Source organism: Thunnus maccoyii, chromosome 12 (genome assembly GCF_910596095.1).
Source record: "Thunnus maccoyii chromosome 12, fThuMac1.1, whole genome shotgun sequence".
Taxonomy (NCBI): domain Eukaryota; kingdom Metazoa; phylum Chordata; class Actinopteri; order Scombriformes; family Scombridae; genus Thunnus; species Thunnus maccoyii.
In genome coordinates this window covers 30,451,970-30,475,170 of record NC_056544.1, presented here as the reverse complement: position 1 = coordinate 30,475,170, position 23,201 = coordinate 30,451,970, and the positions used below count along the sequence as shown (strand labels likewise).

The 23,201-nt window shown below is 38.1% G+C and overlaps 1 protein-coding gene across 1 annotated transcript; it reads right to left on the bottom strand.

Moving 5' to 3' along the window:
• Positions 1–2,340: 2,340 nt before the first annotated feature.
• On the bottom strand, positions 2,341–11,538 carry LOC121908385 (stonustoxin subunit alpha-like). Its single transcript, XM_042428343.1, has 3 exons — positions 11,439–11,538; positions 8,045–9,582; positions 2,341–2,511 (listed from the first exon to the last, which is right to left on the bottom strand). The coding sequence occupies exons 1-3, from the start codon at positions 11,536–11,538 to the stop codon at positions 2,341–2,343; spliced, it is 1,809 nt and encodes a 602-aa protein (XP_042284277.1).
• Positions 11,539–23,201: the final 11,663 nt, after the last annotated feature.

The window sequence follows — 23,201 nt, the reverse complement described above, 5'->3', positions numbered from 1 at the left end:
TTTAATACTTTGGTTTATGACAAAATACATGCAAAACTAATGACACTTCCACCAGCAGTTTATTTATTCAAGTGCAGGCCTTAATAGAAGACAGAGAGCAACATAACACTGAAAAATGCCCATCATACTCTAGTATCCCAGAGCACAAGGTGACTTTATCAAATGTCTTGTTTGTCCAACAAACAGTCTAAAACTCAACGATATTCAGCAGCAATCTACCAACACAAGCCATCTGGTGGAAAGTGTTACTTCTTTTTAAGTAAATCTTGTTTATAAAATAAAAAATAACATTATTATCATCATCAGCGATCACTCAAAGTCGAGTATGATGGTCCTCCTAGGGGGTCCTTATTGTGGATCTTCAAATGACTAAAGAGGCCAATTCTGGAACCACAAACTTTCTTGTGGTGTGGGAATTGATGTGAGGTGCTGGCAGTGGAATGTGAGAGAGCCTTTTTGGTGGGGACTCTCTCTTTTCATTGCTGCTGCTTGACTCTGGCAGGTCCTCATGGAAAGTGGCTCCTTCATGTAAACTAGGTCTTCCCAGTTAGAGCTGTTTATGTGGAATTTTTTGAGGTTGTCCTGATGTTGTCCTTGAAACACTTTTTCTGACCTCCAGGTGCTGATTAACGAGCATTGAGTTCTGAGTAGAGGACGTGTTTTGGGAGACATGTATCAGGCATTCATATTAGATGGCCTGTCCATCTTAGCTGGTGTTTAATGATGGTAGTGGCAATGCTGTTGATGTCTGCTCCCTCAAGAACACCAATGTTAGTGTGCTTCTCTTTCCAGTCCAGGTCTCTGCACCATATAAAAGTGTGGACAAGATAACTGCCTTATAGACCAGCAGCTTGGTCTTTGAAAGCAGGTCAGAGATTTGAAAGACTTCTGCAGAGCTTTGCAAAAGTCCCACTGGCACAGCAAATACGATGGTGTGCATCGCTGTCGATGTCTGCCCCTGAGGAGAGGTGACTTCTGTGGTAGGGGAACTGGTCCACATTTTCAAGGCTTACAATAACAATTGTTATTGTTACCAGGGGTGTGGAGGTGGCCGGTGGGGGCTGATGGAGAACCTTGGTCTTTTTTATGTTCATGGTCAAACCAAGGAGTGTGTACATCCTGGCAAAAGCATCAAGCTCACTGAGGATCTTTTTCTGTGTGGGCAACAATGGCTTTATTATTTGTGTATTGCAGCTCCACGATGGATTGAGAAAGATCTTGGAATTGGCCTTGAAACTGTTTAAGTTTAGCAGCTTGCCCTCTGTTCTATAGATGATCTGGACACCAGGGGGTAAACTGTGACCAATTAGGTGGAGAATGGCATCCTTGTTTTACACCAGTTTCTGCCTTGAAAGATTCAGTCTCACTGCCATTGGAGAACTGTTGCTGACATGTCATTGTGAAGAAGCCTCAGAATGCTAACGACATCCACACTTTGATAGGATTGTCTAGAGGCCAGGTGGTTCACAGAGTCAAATGCTTTGGTAAGGTCGATAAAGGCCATGTATAACGGTTGTTTTTGTTCCTTGCATTTTTCTTGTAACTGACTGGCTGTGAAGATCATGTCAGGTGTGCCATAGGCAGGATGGAAACCACACTGGGATTTGTGAAAGAAAATTGAATAGTAAGTTATCATTTTATAAATCTTTTGTATATATGTTACAAACTATAGGGTCAATGTTTGTTATCAGCTGAATGTGATGTAATGCCATTGTCCTTTTGGGGATACATGCTGGTGAAGAAGTCTAGTTGAACTCTTGAACTTGTTTCTATCTGAAGACTGCTTGCTGGCCTCTGGGGTTAGCTAGAGATGTCTTTGTCTGTTTCAGAGACTGTGTGGATCATGAGGTACCTAGACAAGCTAAAGTTGAAGGATGTCCATGTTTGAAGTTATTGATTGACCATGAGGTCTCTGTTAAATTGTATGACTATACTTGTTTGTAAGGAGGTGTAACAGTTTGTGGAAGTGTCCATTTAGGGACCAGACTGTTTTTAGCTTTGCTTCTGGAGAGGTATAAAGCTGTCTAGTTTGGGTTTACAATCTTTAGAGAAAGGACTGGCTTTAGGGAAAGGACCAGTTGAACAACATGATTTCTCTCCAAAAATACAAGATGATTGTATTTTTGTTTGTGTTTGGACATTTGTATAATTGTTACTGATGATGTGATGGATTGTACAGTTGTACAGTGTCTACAACTGCTTCAACAAGTAATAATGTTTAATGCTTTCTTTATGTCTCCATGTGCCTCTTTATGAAAGAAACTTTCCCCAACAGATTCAAGGAGGATTTTTTCAGATAGTGGGAGTAGTTTTTTTAAGAGAATGCGGGCAATAATCCTCCTAGTTGTGGTCTTGTTTTGGGATGTCTGACAGGATGTTGTCTAGACTGGCGAAGAATGCTTCGTTGATGTCCTTTTGTGAGTCCAGAGTGGGAGCATATGCACTCACAACAGTGGCCATCTGGTTGCTGTCCAACTTTAGCTGAACAGTCATTAGGTGTTTGATGATCCCCTGGGGCAATTCCGTAAGATAGCTGATCAGATTATTTCTGATGGCAAAGCGAACCCCATGTATCTTGGATTCAACAGCAGACTTTCCTTTCCAGAAGAAGGTGTATCCTTCCTTTTCCTCCCCCAGTTGTCATTCTTCTGCCAATCTGGTCTCAGATAGGGCTGCAATGTCAATGTTAAACCTCCATAATTCCCTTGTTACAAAGGCTGTTCATCTCTCTGGCCATTAGCTCCTTATTTCCATGCAGTAAATCAAACTTTTCATAAAGCGATAACGTGTCTTTCTATCATAGGCAGAGCAGACGGTCACAATAAGCCTGATAGCATCCTGCTACACAACACAAGAGCCACAGACTCTGAACAAAAACCCACAGTAGCTTGCATCCTGCTAAAGTCTCCTTCTAATCTAACTGACAAACATGAACAGACGTCTTGTGCTGCACCTTAACTTGTTCAACGAGTCACCAAACAAACATTCACTGGGGAAAAGTGCACCGCTAACATCAGTTAGAAGACTAGATAGTTGGGATGTGCAGAGAGCCCAGTATTTGTACTTGTATCTATATTTGTTGAGGTAGCAAAATGATTTATATTTGTAATTGTATTCGAATAAAAGTGGAAATAAGTTTAAAAATACAGTTTTTGTTTTTATTACGCTTTTAATTTCAGGAGACTAAAGTGTTAAAATACGAAGGAGGTCCCCGAACCCGAGTCTCCCAGATCATAGACACCCATAACACAGAGACGGCACAGCATGTAACGTGTAGGGAAGAACTTCAAAGGCAATTATTGCTTCGCACTTTTCATGTATTGCCTATTTTTTTACAACCTAACTTTGTGGAAAGGAGAAGGGGAACAAAAGGTTATGGAGAGTCCCTTGAGAGCACTTTGCTTGTGTCAGTAGCTCAGCTTTATCTCTGGGGAACACCCCCCAACTCTGGGAATGATGTCCAAATAAAGAAATGTGTGTCATGTAGCAGGTGGATGTGACTCCTCTAGTTGAGACCTGCTGATAGACGTAACAGAGGAGCAGAGGAGAGAGACTGAGATAGCGATGTAACCGACCTGCGCACTGAAATTTGACGTTTTTTTTTTCTTCCCGAAAACAAATAATTTAAAAAAATATTTGTTCAAAATAAATGTTTGTGAAAAACCCACTATTTGTGCTTTGCCAGATAACGTATTTGGATTTGGGCCCATCCCCACTAGATGGCTAATTAGCTGCTCAGCTGCAGCACATTAAACAGCATCTAAACATACCTGCAAATGTCACTTCAGCTCTGTTAGATGCTGGTTTGTTACAATGTTACAATTTCATTAATCTGACGCCTTTATCCAAAGCGACCTACATCTGAGAGTTAATACAACACAAGCAAGGATCTAGTCAGGAGAAAATTATGCAAGTAAGTGCCAAAAAGCTAAGTGCACAGTAGCAATGCATGGAGTACATAGAAGCAGATTGTGGAGGTGTTTGCGAAAGGGTCTTTAGCCTTTTCTTAAAGATTGAGAGGGACACTGCAGATCGAATGGAGTTTGGTAACTCATTCCACCATCAGGGAGCTACATAAGAGAAGATTCTGACTAGCGACTTAGGGCTCTGTTGTGGTAGTAGTATCAGGTGCCTTTCATTGGCAGAGTGTCATGAGCGGGAAGGAGTGTAGACCTGAATGAGGGAGTTCAGGTAGGTGGGAGCTGTTTTACTTGCTGTTTTGTGAGCGAGCATCAGGGTTTTAAATTTGATGTGGGCAGCAACTGGGAGCCAGTGGAGGGATATGAACAGCAGGGTGACATGTGCTGTTTTGGGCTGGTTGAAGACCAGACACACTGCCGTGTTCTGGATCATCTGCAGAGGTTTGAACGTGCATGGACACCTGTCAGTGAGGAATTGCAGTAGTGAATGTGTGATATTACCAGAGTCTGCACCAGGAGTTGTGCTGCATGCTCAGACAGGTAGGGTCTGATCTTCCTAATGGTGTACAGTACAAATCAACACAACCAAGCAATCAAGGCCATGTGAACCTTATAGGTTAGTCGTTGCTTTTCAGTACCACTGCTAACAACACACTGTCTGTCCATGCCTTGTAGCTACAGCAGTTTGTTTACTTTGTCTCCATTCCATATGGTGTAATACTGGCACTCAGCATGCTAGCTGCTGTCAATCAAACACAGACACCGAAATGCCCTTCCAGCTCATTTTCTTCCTTTGTAATAATAAAAAACTATTAACAATAAAATAAAATAAAAATGTTATGACATTATTGGGATGTGTAAACAGGATTTCATTTGGACATTAGGAGAGAATTCAACTTCGAGTCTCGGAGAGCATTGCAGTAAGTAATATCTTAGATTTTGTTGCAAAGTTCTCTGATAGGATCAATCTTGGATCAATTTAGCAGCTAAGGTGCAGGATTTGTCATTGATGGTCCCGTAATTCTATTTCAAAACCTAATTTGTCTTTATGACCATCGAAGAGATCATGAATATATAGAAAACATTAACACAGTTTGTCATTTACCTTACATGTATTCTGTAGGCACTGCAGAGCAACATGTTACTATGGAAGTTCAAAGTATCCAAAATCTGATGTTCCTTGATGTCTTCTAATTGGTGTTAACAGCAAAAACCTGCATGGAGTCACAAAAACAGGTCCAGGCATCAGATTATCTCTCATTTACATGCTGTTGTTTTTTTTCTGTTGTAAATTAAATCTTGATTAAAAGACAGTAATGTACCCTGGAGTTAGAATATCTTCCAATTTGCCACTGTCTGAAATTGTCAAATATTACTCTGATTACTATGATAGTGTTACATTTACCATTGTTATCACGGAAAACTACACATGTGCTGTGCTAGAATGGAAAACTTGACATGAATCGCAACAGTAACCGAGTAATTGAGTCAATTCTTTTGTAAATAAACACATTTCACATTTTCTCTTTGGGATCCTGAGAACCTGACAGTTTGGAGATGTAAAGGTTGATTTACTTCAGTCCAGCAGCTGATGGTCATGAAGTACAGAAAGAGTCTGTACATATACTAACAACATTTGCAGTCTGCAACATTTCAGCTTCTCCATTAGGATTTGTTGTACATTAACTTCACTGTTTAATGCTATATTACATTAGAACAGCACTGCAAACTGTAAGCTATAAGAAACCTGAGGCATATTAAAAAATAATACTCTATTAATATTTAAGCTGAATTTCAATTAATGACACTTTAAAGTCTTGTCCATTTTAAAGTTGATGATGATGATGAATGAATAGTTTATTTCGGTCCTACATTACAAGGAACAAAACAACAACTTGTGTTGTTATGCAACTGACAAAACATCATCATAAATCCCACAGATCAAAACCCATCCATTTCACACAATAAAATTCACACAGTCAATGACCTAAGAAGGAATAGGCCAAAGCCCACAGCATATTTTTGCCTATCCTATACAATCTATAAAATAACCCAGAATATCAGCATTTGTAACAAGACGCACACGCACACACACACACACACACACACACACACACACACACACACACACACACAATGTATTAAAGGAGTAGAAAGGAGTGTGCTGGTGAGATTAAAAAACTATGGGCCCATAAAGACATGTCACCAAAAATAAATTAAACAATAACATCTAAAATCAAAGTTTATCAATGAAGAAAAAATATATAACACATAAGCAGAGCTTATAAAAAGAAAATAGCTGAAAAGTGTACCAACATGCATACACACACAAGCGGTGTGCTATAATGCTGTTCCTTAATGAAAACTGATCTAAAGATACAATATGTTCCAAATATGGAACCAGATATTTCACTGGATGTTTTAGTTATAATGTGGCAATCATCAGCAGTTTAAAGTGTCATGTGACATGGTCATTATCTGTTGCTGTTTCCAAATCGCCTTATATTTTTGGTTTTGGCAATTTAATTTGGCCTAATTAAACAATATATTACAAGCTACAGTCCTCTGGAAAAGTGGTTTAGGTCTGTTGATATGGAGACTGAGTGTAGTCAGAAAATCAGGTCAGAGAAAATTAAGTCAATGGACTTTATTAAAGGGACATAAACAGCAACATATTTGTGAGCTCCAAATTATTTAAAATAATGAGATGAAATCAGTAACACCATACATGCAGATACAAGTTTCGATCAAGTTTCATGAAATATAAATAATCTTAGTTTTAATCCATTCAAACAATTAAGACATGATCTTTGAATTTTGCATTGCTGTAAATATATATGATCCAGGGTTAAAAACTGTGATACCTGAATAAACATGGATTTAAATGTACACTGTCTGAAGAGAAGATGAATATCAGTTTCATCTCTGCGTCCAGCATTGGTTTAGCCTAGCTTAGCACTAAGACTGGATCCAGGGGGAAACTGCTAGCCCAGCCCCATCAAAGGAGGACAAATCTACCTTCCAACAACTCCTAAAATGTCTGATTTATATATTGGAACTTTTTATATGACAGGAATTAGGATGAAGCTCAAACTTGGCAACCCCTCTGAGGACAGAACTGTTGAGACGCCGCATGCAGTCACATCACCCAGCAGTTGTTGGCCAACGAATAACATCAAGGTTAACAGCTGCTAAAACCATAATGCCTCCTTTTCACATGTCTATTTCTACAACCATTCAATAAACAAGATGGAACATGTTAATAGTACAACTTTGGAGTTGTTATTTACATTAAGAAAAACAAACTACAAGTGTGCAGATTCTACATCATTAAGACACAATGACTTAAAAAAGTAAAACTTACATAATGTACATAAGATAATAAGTAAGCAGGAAAAAAGAAAATTGTCACAAACATAATTGAATGAGAATAAAAATACAAATTCAAAGTATGAATCACAATATCAATGTAAGAGCATTGTTGCAAAAGACAAAACAAAACAAAACAAAGAAAACCAAAACGTACAGTTAAAATGAATTAACGCCTTTAATTAAGTTCCTAAAAATATAGTGTTGAGCTTCATTTCACGTATTTCTGTGAGATCAGGTTGTGTACGTCAGGATTTATTTGTGACTGAGTGATTGATGATGATTTAAGTCTGTTTTCATGCACTTTGTCGCATTTTGCTCTTATCATTGACTTTACTGCCTCAGCCAAGTGTATTTTTCAGCATTTCCACTCACAAACTGAAGTGTACCTAATGCAACTTGATACCATCGACAAAAAAATATAAAAAATTGAAAGGAATTTGGCTTTTATGTGTTTTATGTGTTATGTGTCATTTGGTAGTATTACATGTTTCAATTGTGTTGACATTTTTGTGATTTTTGTGACAAATCCTGTCTTTAAGTGACAAGAGCAAGAGCTGTATACATTTAGGTTATTTATAGGGTGTATGTATTGTGACATCTGTGGCTGCCCCAACACCTGCTGAGGTCACTGCTCTGCATCTGAATATATACTGTATGGCAGGCTTCAGACTGTTCACTTTAACTTCTGCATTTTTCGCGTCTTCTCCAGCTGTTGATGCTCTTGTTTGTTGCCATTCAGCCTCTCCACTGACACAGTACTCAACAGAGTATGAGATGATGTTCTCTGCTCCATATTTGGGTGGAGAAATTTTCAGTGTCACGCTGTCCTGAGTTATTTCACTTGGTGTTTCTACTTCAGGCTTTGACGGTGGCTCAAAGTCCTCATTGACAGGAAAACCTTCTTTATAAAGGTAGATGCGTGGACCTTTCTGTGCCTCATTTGGTAAACCCACTGTTAGGAACTTAATGGTGTTGTCCTCCTTGTTGGCTTCTGCAAAATCACTGAAGAGCTTTGCTTTACGCCTCACTTCATCATCCATCACTTCATCACCTCTTGAAAAGAACCATTCCTTTTCTGCGTTTTCAGTTTGTGGTTGTTGAGTATAATCTGGGTTGTTTGACAAAGCTGAGAGGTACGGTTCAGCACTTCCCAATAAGGTGAACACAAAACACACAGCATGTTCTGCACCGACAATTTCCTTATACAGGTCATTTTCAGATGGAACGATCTTGGTGTTTTTCATCATGTTGGTGAAAGACATGAAGTTGTAGATTTCTTTCGCTTTACAATCCATCCACTTGTTCAGGTTTGTGTTTTTGAAGAGAGAAGATTGACTTTTTCTCAGGATCTCTGAGAGCGCATCCTCATCTTCCTCTCCTCCCCGGATTGATGGAAGTTTCTTTGCCAAGTCTCGTTGGAATTCCATCTTGAAATCAAAGCAAAGTTCTTTAAACATTTTAAGATTTTTGCCAACCTCTGGGAACTGCTGTGCAATTGTGCTTTTCAGTGCATCATTGCACCTCATTTCCAGCTCAGACATGTCCTCTAAGAGATTCAGCGTTCTGCGTACTAACGGTGCACTTATCTGTCGTACTAGCTGAGTAGCACCTGAATTTAGGCATGTCAATGGCAACAGCCAGACCTTCAGTGGTACAACATTTTCTCTATTTGCATCCAGAAGTTTTGGCAGGCTTTGATAGACTTGTACTGCATCCTGAAAAGACATTGGGTTTTTCTCAAGGAAAAAGTCTCCATGGAATTTGCAGGTGAATTTCTCCATACTTGTACTGTCCTTGTCTTCCATATGTAGGTTCCCTTCACCTTCTATCGAAAGGCTGGGAATCTTCTTGATTGTCAACTTCAATTTGCCTTGAATGTCTTGAAGATCCTCCTCTTTAGACACCTCACGGTCGAAGACAAAGAAGGCTTGTGCCCCATAAAGGATAGCTGTGACTACATGTGTTGCTACTCCTTTATCAAAGACATATTGATGCTTCACATTGCCTCTTCCAAGATGATTCATCGAAAGTTCCTGGAACTTTGTGGTAGCTTCATACTTCAGTGTTACTCTGACTTGATTTTTGGATGTCTTATGATTCTTCAGGTATTTGGCAGATCCTTCAACCTCTACCAGTCCAGTCATGAAACTTGCCTTCAGGGATGCATCAACATTAAGTGCTGAAGATTTGCCCTCAGTTGATTCAGATGTAACTACCTCAAAGTCATTGTGGAAGTGAGGTCTTTCTCCTATATGTTCTAACAGATCATTGTGGTCCCACAATGATATGCCTGCAAGAAAAGAGAAAATCTTATCTTTCTTTCTTAACTGTAGACAATGAGAAAATCTTTTACATGCCAATGAGCCAAAAATGTGAAGATAACTTGTACTACTATAACAATCTAATCTGGTTCATACAGGCAGCAATTTAGTTGATAGTCACTATGAACTTATTTAGATGCTAATTGTAATGTTTGGAAATAAGAAGTGATAATTTGTGAAGCATACAAATAATAGGTAATAACTTATTAACCTGCATCATCATCCTGATGAGTTATCATCAGAGCTCTATAAAGTTTTTGTGTTACAGCTTGACGAGCTAGAGGGCAACTGCCACTTAGAACCAGAGCCGAAGCCCAGCCTGCTATTTGGAGAGAGACACACTGAGAGCAGGCTGAGCAGGCAGAGAGTGGGAGAGTTTCTGCCAAAAACAAGCACCAATACCCAGGGAGACATGAGAGCAGCTGCTCACTAACAGCTCTGTGTGTTTACAGCAGAGAGAAGGAGGGAGGACAGACGTCTCACTCCACTACTCTGTGCCGCTACTCTGCTGCTGCTGCTGCTGCTGCTACAGTTACGGAGCAGACACTTTCAGTTTATAATTGTCCAACTAAGTATTGATAACAAGCTTGGTATTTTACAAATTAGAGTTTTTTTATTTGATGAACGTGGGCACTAATACACAAAAATAAACTAAATGGGTTGTAGGAACATCCACATTTATTAATAAACCTTGTGATAGGGACACCACCTCCCAGGTTATTTTTCTTAATTGTGCTGGGAGGAAACACAGACACAGTTTTTTTATCAATCTCACATCTGAAGTAGTGTGTCATGATACAGGGATCTAATTCTCTGCTTTAAATTGAAGCCACAGACAATGCCCTGCTGATAAATCCATATTTATTTAACTGAAATGGTTAACAAGTGAATAAATGAAGTATCACTGCAAACAGCTAAATGAATAGTCAACTAGAATGAGGGTAATATGTTCTAAACAGTGTATTATAAGTTGTAATTATTCCATGGTCTGGGTGAATACTGTTTTCTGATTGGCCGGCAGGTGTCCATTATAACCGTTTAATGCACACGTTGTTCAGCTCAAGTTTAATCACCTTCTAAATTCATCCGCTACCCAACCCACAACCATAGCCACATTAAAGAGCACAGCTGTCAAGTTTTGAAGAATGGGACGCAGCAGAGGGAAAAGAAATGGAGACGAAAAAAGAAACCAAGCAAAAAATGGCAAAAGGGACTGACACCTAAAGAGCTTAAATTGATAGAGGAAGAGAACGATGAGATTAATACAGAAAAGGCAACAAAATAGGCAGTTAATATACTGAGAGACTTTCTCTACCAAAAACAAAGAAACACTGATTTTGAGACATATGCTGCGGTTATGCTTAATGACACCTTAAATGAATTTTATGCCTCAGTCCAGGCTGGTGGCCAGTACACTGTGGCAAGTTGCTTCATTACCTTTCGAATTTGAGTGCAAAACTTTCACCAAAAATGTGCGAATGCTTTTACTTTACATTGTTGGCAAATGACCATGGTATAAGCAGGATAATCAGCTTGATAATCAACTTCACATTGGGTGGTTCTTGGCCTCCATATTGTGCCATAAAACCATTTAACGCACACCAACTCATTGATTATACCTTACATGACTAATGATGAAATGTCAATGATAATGTCACTGAAAGTTAGATGAGGCTGAGGTAATTTAACGGACCAACTTCTCTAAGAATAAAACTGGAGAGGTCAATTCAAAAGACACAAACTAGTAGTACCAAAAGTTGTGACTTATGACTTAAATATTCAAAGTTTCAAAGTACATTTAGTATCTTTACATGTCAGTTCTTACCAGGGACGAGTGAGTCATTGCGGCAGTCATACAGCATCCCAATGTTAAAAGGCCGTCCAAGCGCAGCAACACTTATCGTCTTGTTGTGTTCAAAGTCCATGGCTTATTCGTAACTGGAGAAAACTGACAACAAAGAGTTAATGTTTTACTGTCTGGTGTATCACCTTGTAACATTGCTGCAACACAGAGGAGCTCCAGTGAGGTCAAGAGTAAATCAAAACATTTTCTTACTCCAGTGAGTTAAAATAAATCTCTCGCCTTTTATTATGTGTTTCCTTAACCCACCAGAAAAAGAAAAAAATGTCTCGAAATTATGATAAGTGACATTTTCAACTTTAATAGTTTGTGCAGTGACCACTGAGCTACCGTGGGGTATGTCATAAAATATTTATGAAAACAACTACAATATCTGCCTGCAATGAAATCACAATGGGAGCCAATTGATCAAAGAACTAATATTTAAACCTCATATAGTGAAAACATTTTAATCAATCAATCAATCACTATTTGTCTATATTTCTGTCTAAAAGTCTATGCTGAAAATGACCCTCCTACTGGACTTCAGCTCAGGTGGAAATTGTATTCCACTCAATCCAAAATATTTAAATCTAGTGGTTTATTGAAATGTTTCTCAAATTGTAATCAATCCCTGTTTCCATACCAATGTTTCCCTTGTTGGTTGTATTTATACTGTGGGAAATGACTGAGGTGACTGCTTCCATTCCAAGCAATAGGCAAGTTGGGCATCGACTGTCCCACCTCACAGAAAGACAAGGGTGAAATGTAGTGTTTCAGTGGCCCAATCCAATAAGAATCTGAATGGTTACCCTGCTCACAGCTTATCAAGCAGAGCTTCTGAAATGTAACGCCTTCTGGATAGAGATTCTCCCAGTCTTTATATGTATGTAAATATATGTCTTTACAGATCTCATTCTCTTTCTGTCTAAAGGTGCTGTTCAGGGATAAATAAGTTTATTTATATTGTACCTTGCAAGAGCAGAATATCACAAAGTTTTTCAATATAAAAACAAAGCCACAGGCATACAACACTGACTTAAGAGGAGTAAAAATATAAATTGATAAAGATGACTACACAAAGGAAAGTCTAAACAAGTGGGTCCTGTATGAGTTCTGAAGTTCAGGAGGAGCAAGGAGCAACCAACAAACCCCGATAAGAGGAACTTGGGGACGTACTGGTGACATAGAGCTGCATTATATCTCTCATGTAGACACATACCTGATCATGCAGAGTTTTACAAGTGCTCACAAGAACTGAATTTGATGTGGAACAAGTGAAAAGAAATCAAGATCCATGCCATTTGAGACCTTTTTGATGACCTGGTCAAAGGCTTCGCAGCAGCATTGTAGGATACTTGTTAGTTGTCCAGGCATGTAACAGTGCATTATGTAATAACACCACATGATGTAATAACTTGGAAAAATGTAAAAATGTTCACTTCTTTATGTAATAACACCTGCATTTTGTAATAGTCTCCAGTTTTTATAATACACAGCTTGAATACAGAATATAATAAATTTCCCTGCACTTGGGGTCCACCAGTGTGGACATCTGTCTCTATCTCAGCTTGAGACACAAAGGGCTGGAGTTTAGCAATGTTACTCAGCTAGAAGAAAACAGAAACAGGACTGGACCGAATAACTATTTAATTCAGACTGGGAAAAATATTTAACAGCAATCTGACCCAGACACCTTTAGACTGACACATCACTATCACGTCACTTCAGCTGTCATCAATCAACCACTAGTTGTCACAGTTAGCAAGGCTGTTGTCAGATGTACAAATTCCACTTAATAAAGTAAAATGGCTTTTTCAAAACTAAAAAAGAAATATTGAAAACCATGCATTTAAGGATAAAAGGACTGAGAAATATATGTTAATTTTGCCTGAGGGAAATACAAGACCATTGTGCCTTATTTGCAATGAAACAGTGTCCATAATGAAGAGTGGGAATGCAAAACACCACTACGACACCAAACATGCCTGTTTTAAACAAAACTATCCCAAAAACATGGAGATAAAAACCACAAAACTACATCAGCTGAAGTTGTGATATCAAGACTCCAGCAGAATAATTGTAAGATCAAACATTTTCAACACTGAATGTAGTGAAGAAATCATTAATGAGCACTCACACCAGTGTCTCCTGTTCATCGCACCTTTTATGCTCAAGTTTAGGGATTCCGTTACAGAAAAAAGGTGTCACTTCCCTCATTAATGCACAAATGCTGTTCGTGTGCAGAGTTCTGTTTTTTCTGAGTTTTTGTTCTGAAATATCATCATGTAATGCACCCTTACACATAATTATCAGCAGCAGCTGAGAGACTCAGAGAGGTTGGAAAAGAACCACTCCAAGACTGACCCAGAGTTGGGACTTTGATTAATAGCCAGAGTGGGCCATTGGGACCTGAAATTCATTGGCTGGTGTTTGTATATTTTATGGAGTAATAAAAAATAATAATTTATCTTTCAAATTGAGTACTGCAAAGATTTTTGGTGCCAAATATCAATATAATTGTGTAAAAATAACAAAAAACTCGAGGCTCATGAGATAGTAAATAGCATTTTATTAACCCATGCATACAGTAATAGACATACTGCAGTAGTAATATCCTGAAGATCTGTGGTAACATCATGATCATGATCATGAGCTCTTGTATAATTTCCCTAAGAAAATTCCAGTTTTCTAATACGGTGGAAATTCTATATTAATTACAAAAGCATGGCCTGTAAATTGAGGAAGTGGTTCTTACCTCACAATAATTTCCACCAAACAGGCGGAGGAAAATGCAGAGGAAAATACTTATTCATTTTTAAAAAATGCCTGTAAATTTATGAAGCACCCCTTAGCTCACAATTACACAATAATTTCCACTAAACAAGCAACAATTTTTTAACATTTACTCAACATTTACCTTTAATTACCTTCAATTGTACAGGAATTCTCTCTACACAATTACCAACAGTATACTATTGTGCAAATATAATTTAATTAACCAGGCATGGCCTCTAGATTTCAAAAGTAAAGTAAAAAGAGCTGATAAAGATTTATCATTACTTGTATTATGTAATGCAATGCACTTCACTTTGGAGGACAGGTGGGGATGGACACTAGCACCTCAGCTCTGTGCAGACCAGGATGACTGTAGTTTCTGCACAGGGGGTCTGCCTTAAATAAAAACTAAAAAGTGTAGCTTTTTCCAACCTGCTATATAAATCAGTCATAACCAGTGACAGGGGGTATAAATTTAAGTGAGGCCAGATGCCCTGCATATACTACACATTTTATTTTCACTAAAATAATGAAAAAAAAAAAATAAATAAATACAAATAAATGAGTACTTACTCCAGTGGCACTTGGCTCTGTGAAGGTGCCTCTCTGTGTTTTTGTCACACTGACTGTAGGTGGCAGCAAAAGCTCTATTAATGCCCAGAAGCGCATCAGGTGGTCATACCTAGGATGAAAACCTGCATAATACAATTTAATCACCATTTAATCTTCCTTTCTAACAATGCCTTACACAAGTGTTTATTCATTAATCAAAGTCATTGTCAGTGTAGTCTTGACATCTTACCCTTTGAAAAAGTGAATATCCCCGTCTGAGCCAGCAAAACGGTGGATGCCAAACCACTGCTTCAAAATGAGTTCCTCTACCCGTTTCCTCAGCTTGAGGGGGAGAAAAAAACACTGTGGTGCCTGGATGCCTGGTTACAAAAGCTCAGATGTGCACGACAAGATGCTGTGACAGCTTGTGGAGCCTTCAGGCTTGACGTGAAAGACGCGATGATGTCATTTTTGGCGTGCGCACCCTCGTGCCGGGGACACTGCGTTGAGCATAAACCAAGCTTTATTCTTGAATCAGATTATTCAGATTTATATAATAAATTTCCCAATTTTAGACTGTATTTCATTTATTTAGACACTAGGTTTTTGTACGACTGCTTATGATGAGACGGCATTTAACATTTGAGAGCTTTTTCTGTTAAATGAAAAAAAAAAACATTTTGGTAGAAAACATGTTTATATTTCTGAAAGGAAGATATCATTTATTTTGAAACTCAGATACTGTATCAGCATTAATAAAGAAATGTTTAAAACGATGCTACTGTAGGAGTTCTGACAGCACAGCTTTATGGCTTGTACACAGAGGCTGAAAGAAGGGTCTATCTGCAGTCTTGCAGACTTACACTTAATTTCAATAGTGAGCAAATTACTAGGTAATTAAATGAATATTTCTAAATTATTTTGCACTAAGTGATTGCAAGTTCATTTCAATAGTTGACCTATTACTGGGTAATCATTATGTAATTGTACATGTGTACCTGTAATTTACTGGGTTACCAAACTCCACTGCCAAAAATATAAACAAGCATACTGAAAAATGTATAGCTAATAATAACAGTAATGTATATATTTTACTAATGACCATATTAACATATCTTGAAATATTCTGTCTCAGTTGGCTAAAAGATCAACTGGTCTCTGTGGCCACAGGTCAGACCTCAGATTACACAGTACAAAATCTGAATTGATAAAACAATATTAGTGTACTTACAATGAAAAGGTGCGTGCTCCATCGAGACTGCTGTGTGCTCTGTTGAGGCTGCTGTGCTGGTTCACTATTTATATCCTCTCTGCCATGACAGGTGTGACCAGCCTATGACACCATGTATAAGAAATCAGGCTGATTCTCCTCCAAAACTGCAATGATAAGGTGGAGTTTCTCTTTCAGAAAGGATTGTGGCAGAAGTATGGAGGCCCTGAGGTGCTTAACACTACAACATTGGACAAAACAAATACCAAAATACAAAACACCAACATCATTTTTGCTTTTGTGTTTTCTGTTTTGTTAATGTGTTCTTTGCACTTAGGACCACCGTGCTGAAGAGAATCAGGCTGATTTCCCAGAAAGGGTGTGATAGGCTGGTCACACCATTTCACTGCAGATAAGATTTAAAGACTGAGGCTAGCACAGTAACTTCAACGGAGTGCACAGCAGCCTCAACTGAGCACACACACCTTTTCATGTAAGTACATTAATACTGATGTTTTTCACTTCTGATGTTTAAATCTCATTTATACTGCATGTCTTTTTATATTGCCTTGTCTTTGTCTTATGTCATGTCTTAATGTCTTTTTATCACTGAATCACTTTGAATTGCCCTGTTGTTAAAAGGTGGTATATAAACTTGTCTTGTGTTGCCTTAAAAATAAGGTGGATACATGTTTAACTTTCTAAAAGCAAAGTTAGAAAGTGGCGGTGAATTTCAGTGGCTGGAAAGCAGAACAGTCACAAGAGTAAACTAACATGTTGTTGCCTGTGTCCCCATTTCAGATTGAAAGATGGACCCTGATGCCAAACAGACGGTACAGATGGCGGCGCTCGGCCGACCTTTTAATCTTGGGATGCTATATGACTGCCGGAAAGATTCACTCATCCCTAGTAAGGATTCACATGTATACTAAATGCATCACATTAGACTTTCTGCACAGCACATATTTGGACTTTCCACAATATTAATGTGACTCTATTACTGCAATTTTTGCAGTACAATACAGAAATCATTGATATTGTTAGTTACACCTGTGTTTGACAAAAAAAAATATCCGCTGTGAAAAAATTGATAAAATTAAAAGTTTCCCTGTTTAAAGTCATAAGCCACACCATTTGGTAGTTTGGTTTTATTAGATGAGGTTGTAAGATATCCTTCTCTTGCATTTTTACTACCACACCAGTACAGTGGAGGGGAATGGAAATGTATTTTTGATCCTCAAATAATAAAGAAAAAAAAAATACCTCACCATGACTGCTAAGGATCAAAAACAACCATGTGTTAATCACAAACTGAATGTTGAAAACTACACTGAAAAAATGGTACTTTGGACCAAATTTTAAAAATTACTCTAATTTGTTACAGCCAAATTTATTAGTATATCTTAAATTATATCTGTTATTTCTTTGAAACCTTAAATTTAGATTTAATATCAATCAAAAATATTTCTTATGCCAAAGACAAAAATGTACATTCATGCAATGAAAAACAAAACACAGAAAGACCATACAGCATTTTTTACTTGGTTACAACCTAATTTTTTCATGTTAGAATTACCTAATATTTATGTTTACATCTAAGTATAGTTTTTTTTTTACTTTTGAATAAACTAGTTAAAACAATCTAATTTTGTTAGAGGCAATTTTATTAACTGTTTTTGTTAAATGTTTGATTCAGTACAAACTATGATTTTTAATTATACCTTAATCAATACATTTTATTTAGTCACAAGCCAAAATGTTATGTAATGTAGGTCAATACATTAATATCTTTTGCCTTTTTACAACTTAAATTTTTACCATAAACTAAAAAAGCTAAATTTGCTATAATAGAAAAGTATAATTCTCACTTCGGATAAAACTAAAAAGATGTTGTTATAGTCAATGTTTAATTTAGTTTAGTCACTATAAATAAAAACAGAAATATTCTCTTCAAAACCTTTAAGTTTATTGTGATGTCCTTTTAAAATATACATTGCCTTTTCTGTTACGTACTACAAAAAAAGAAAACCACTCCAAAAAATAAATAGAAACCACAGTGATTTTTGCCGCCAGTAAAACTAGCCAGTATGTGTAGTATAAAAGTAAGTATAAAATTAAGTAAATTATTATAATATGCAACCTTTTTGTAACCTTAACCACATAAATTTAACCACATCCGTCCTTTAAAACTTGAGATATATAATCTAATAGCCTTTAAGTATAACAATAGAGTTTCTAACAGTGTTAAAACTTGGCTATCCTTTGATAAAATGACCAGAATGTATGAATGTCACATTATTTTGGACCATTACAAATGCAGATCAAGAGACCAAAAGAACTAACCAGGGAAAAATACAGTTCAATTGCCGGGGGTGCAATTTATGAACAAAGGTTGGTCTTTTATGCATAAGTCAGTTTAATAAAAAAAACATTACCATTACTAGTACTATTGAATTGCTTTAATATCAGTGCCACAATAATTATACCACAGAAAGAATTCTTAACGCCTGGGCCACACAGCCGTCCTCTACCTGAGCAGATCTAGGCGTCGCTGAACTGTGTCCACACAGACAGCTGCTACTACTGCTGCCAGCACTATCGTTCTACATAGAGTTTGACTTTGATGATGGCCATGAAATAGAGTGTTTCATATCATTTCATTATAAATTTCATCTATATTTAGTTCAGATGGTAAAAGGTTAAGAAGCGTGTGCTCAATTGTGAAAAATATATAAATAATATGTGAGTTGAAAGAGGCCTTCTTTCTGATGGGCATGGTGGGTCTGGTTGGGGCTACTTATGTGTCAGCCACATACATGCCTCACACAGGACAGGTTTTTTTTATTGATTATATTGATTATTCCACCAGTTAAACCCCCGCTGTCACTGATCCAAGTGACCAGATGAAACCAAGTTCCCCAAATGAGCCAAACACACTCTAACAAACAAACCTCCAAATTGTCAGGAGAGAAACTGACAACAAATAAGGAAAGTAACAACACCAAATCTCTGCCTGGAAGCAGGTGAAACAACAGGCAGGTGCCCCGTTTTGAACTACTATCACAGAAAGCAAGCAAGCGAGTCAAGAAAAGAACCTCCATGTGTAGGGTTGTGTGGAGACCTTTAGAGGGGCAGGTGCTCAAAGTTAAAAAGGGGCACGTGGAACAAGATTCTAGAACACCATACACCAACATATTTTATAGCATGACCTGTTGAATTATAGCAACTAATATTCAAACAGAATGTAACAAGGGATCTTACAACAAACTGCATCATACTATATCACTGTTCCCCTCCTGATGAAATCAGAGGGGGATAGTGTAGATCATAAACTGTGAGAACTGAGGTTTTGTCTTTATAAGAGCAAATGAATGGCAGGATTAAGGCTTCAGTATTTTTGTCTGAAAGACTCAGTTTATAATGTTTGACTGAACAGCAAGACGTTTAGCATATACATATTGTTTCTAAACAAAGAATATGCTTTTGATATGGCGACAATCTCTGATCCAGAGCATGACATGTAGCTCTTCAAATCCCACAAAGACATGTTAATAAACTACAAGGCATACAACAACTGGGATGGAAAGGGGAGAATCTTTAAAGGCTGTAAAGTACGGCTTCAAATAATGGAGGCAGAGTTCAAAAGTAGTGCAAGAGACAGTTAGACACAATCATGCAGCTATAAAGTCTTATCTTAAAAGACACCGACAAGTTAGATGCAAGCAGCACATGGCTGCCACTTCAAAATTATTTGAAGTTAGATCTTTTTTTCTGCAAAAGTAAAAAAAATATTCTGAGATCCATATTTAATGGCTCAAAGCAACAAGGTGGATAAATATTAATAAATCCTTCGGCACCGTTTGCGGTATTTCAGAAATTGAAATTGATTGGCTGAAATACCTTATTGGATCTGAAGCACGTGAACACGACAACATTGCTTGGCATGTTCTAAAGACCTGCACTGATATTGTAGCTCCTGTGGTCACTATACTCAACCTCTCTCAACCTCTTTAATGAGAAGTCCGTGATTCCCACTTTGACCATGTCCACTAGTATCTGTGTACCAAATAATGCTTCACCAGGCTTCCTGAACAACTACTGCCCTGTATCCTTTATCTCAATGATCATGAAGTGCTTTGAGAAGCTTAATAAAGACTACATCTGCACCTCCATACTAAACACCACATAGCCACTACAGTTTGCTTGTCAACCAACAGATCTATAGCCAACACTACTACTGTACCACCCACATCCACATTTGGAAAACAGGAGGGGGGACTATATAAGATTGTTGTTCATAGACTTAAGTTCTACTGTCAATGCCATAATCCCCACCAGACTGACTGCTAAACTGGGTATAACCTGGGAATAAACCCCTCCCTCTGTGCCTGGATTTTGGACTTCCTGATGAACAGAACTCTGATTGTCAGAGTGGAAAATCACACCTTTAACTCCCTCATCCTCAGCACAGGTGCCTCCCTTAGTTGTAAAATTTGTCTCCTGCTGTACTCCTTGTACAAAGTAGACTGTGGGGATTGGAACAGTTCCAACTCTATTGTCAAACCAATGATAAGCTGTGATAGGCCGGCAATGATGAGAAGGCCTACCCGGAAGAGGTGGGGGACCTGTCACAATGGTGCAAAGATAACAACCTCTTACAACCTTCTTCGTGTGTTCTGCACCTTTCAGGCCATTTAGTGGCAACACTCAGTACTGGAAATCTTGAAATATTCAATACATTTAGAAGTCAGGACCTGGGCATACTAAGACAAATGTCACAAACACTTTCCAGTACTAGTGTATACATTGATAGGTTAACAGTGTTGAAGGTGTTTTTTTATACTTAAAACCATATCATATAACATTCATCATCATACGGTACCTGTTACTCAGACTACATTTTAACTTACCCTTTTTTTACTTTTATTGAATTAAATTTACAAATAGTTTTATTGAGTGAAATTTCTTTAAAGTAACAGTATTTTTATTTGAGTAAAAATATTCTAGTACTCTTTCCATCCCTGTCTATTGTTGGAATGGTGAGGATCCTTTCTAATCCTATTAGCTGTGGTTCTGTACCTTCTACTATTTAAATCCTGCAGATTGGGGAGTGTGGATCCGTTGGTATGTGCAACCAAGCGAACCACTTTCTCTGTAGGGCTCCACGATCTTGAGTAGAGCAGTTTCCATAGTGATGTCTCCTGTTAGGATGTTTTCCACAGCACAATAGTAGAGGGTCTTTAGGGCCCCCAGAGAGGTTTTTAGCATTGCACTTATTGACCGTTCCCCTATCACTTCCAGGCAGGCCTTATTGATGTGTGCAGTGGAGAACACTTGTGCTGCAGATGAGGGGTTTAGAGGTGTGATATACCCACCCTTTTCACCTGATTTTGACTGTCCAGAAGTCCAGAATCGAGACACGGAGGGAGGAGTTTAATCCTACGTCCATTAGGTTCGGAGTCAGTTTGGTGGAGATTATGTTATTGAAAGCTGAACTGAAGTCTATAAACAGCAATCTACCTGTTCAAGTGGGTGAGGGTAGGGTATAGTACCTGGGAGACAGAGTCATCTGTAGATCTGTCAGTAAGCGGTCAGTAAGCAATTTGGGTTGAGGGTGCTAGTATTTTAAATCCTGCATTGTTTAGATCCATGTTGACGAGCATGAAGTTTTCTTCTTCTCTACCTTTGCTGGCACATTGCTGCATTTCTCAATGCATTACCGCTACCTTTAGATCAGTGGAATAGTGTGAAATGACTGGTAGGACTGTGTACTGCATCACCCGCATGCACATGAGTTCAAAAACAATATTGTTCTTCACATAATATATTTTGTGAACAGATTATCTATACTTATAAAATATTATGTCCAATATCCTGTAGAACTGTTAGAGAAATGAAATGGGATTATAATTATAGAATACATGTCTCTTTCCAGCTTTATAGGAATGATTTAAGGTTTTTTAAATTCTGCTAAACTTTTTTTTATTATTATTTTGTTGAACTCTTCTCTTGCAGGCATGACATTGTGGGACCATGATGATCTGTTGAACCATATAGGAGAAAGACCACAGTGCTTCAATGACTTTGAGATAGTTGCATCTGAATCAATAGAGGACAAATCTTCATCACTAAATGTTGATGCATCGCTGAAGCTAAGTGTATTGTTTGGACTTTTAGAGACTAATGGATCTGCCAAATACCTGGAAGACTGTAAGAAATCCAAAAATCAAGCCAGAGTAACACTGAAATATGAAGCTACCACAAAGTTTCGGGAACTATCGATGAATCATCTTGGAGGAGTCAACATAAAGTATCCTGATGTCTTTGATAAAGGAGTAGCGACACATGTGGTCACAGCTATCCTTTATGGGGCACAGGCCTTCTTTGTCTTTGACCGTGAGGTGTCTCAAGAGGAGAATCATCAAGTTGCTGAGGGCAATTTGAAATCCATGATCAAGATGATTCCCTGTATGAAAGGCGATGAGTCCTTGCAATTGAATGATGAGACACTTGCAAAAGTTGAGAAATTCTCCTGCAAATTCCATGGAGACTTTTTCCTTGATAAAAATCCTGTGTCTTATCAGGATGCAGTGCAAGTCTATCAAAGCCTGCCAAAACTTCTGGGTGCAAAGAGAGAAAAAGTTGTACCACTGAAAGTCTGGCTGTTGCCACTGGCATGCTTAGATTCAGGTGCTACTCAACTAGTACGCCAGATAAGTACACTATTTGTACGCAGAGTGCAGACTGTCATAGAGGACTTCTCTGAGCTGGAAATGAGGTGCAATGATGCAATTAAAACCATGATTGCACAGCAGTTCCCAGAGGTTGGCAAAAAGCTTAAAATGTTTAAAAAAGTATGCTTTGACTTTAAAGAGAAATTCCAGCAAGACTTGGCAAAGAAACTTCCATTAATCCGGGGAGGAGAGGAAGAGGAGGTACTTCCGAATCCTTTCAACATGGACAAACTGATGAAGTGGATGGATTGTGCAGAGAAAGAAATCTACATTTTACAATCTTTCATCAACATGATGAAAAACATCAAGATTGTCCCATCTGAAAATGATCTGCATAAGGAAACTCTCAGTGCAGAGCATGCTGTGTGTTTTGTGTTCACCCCATTAGAGAGTGCTGAACCGTATCTCTCAGCTTTACCAACCTACCTAAATGAAACAGACAAACCAGTTCCTCTTGAAACAAAAGAAGTATTG

Bases quoted from the DNA above. Each gene is read 5' to 3' on its own strand.
- LOC121908385 (XM_042428343.1), bottom strand. From the start codon at position 11,538: ATGGACTTTGAACACAACAAGACGATAAGTGTTGCTGCGCTTGGACGG. The intron at 9,583-11,438 runs GTAAGAACTGAC...CTTTTCTTGCAG, and splicing joins CAATGACTCACTCGTCCCTG to GCATATCATTGTGGGACCAC. The intron at 2,512-8,044 runs GTCAGTGGAGAG...GAATTGCCCCAG, and splicing joins CATACTCTGTTGAGTACTGT to GGGATCATCAAACACCTAAT.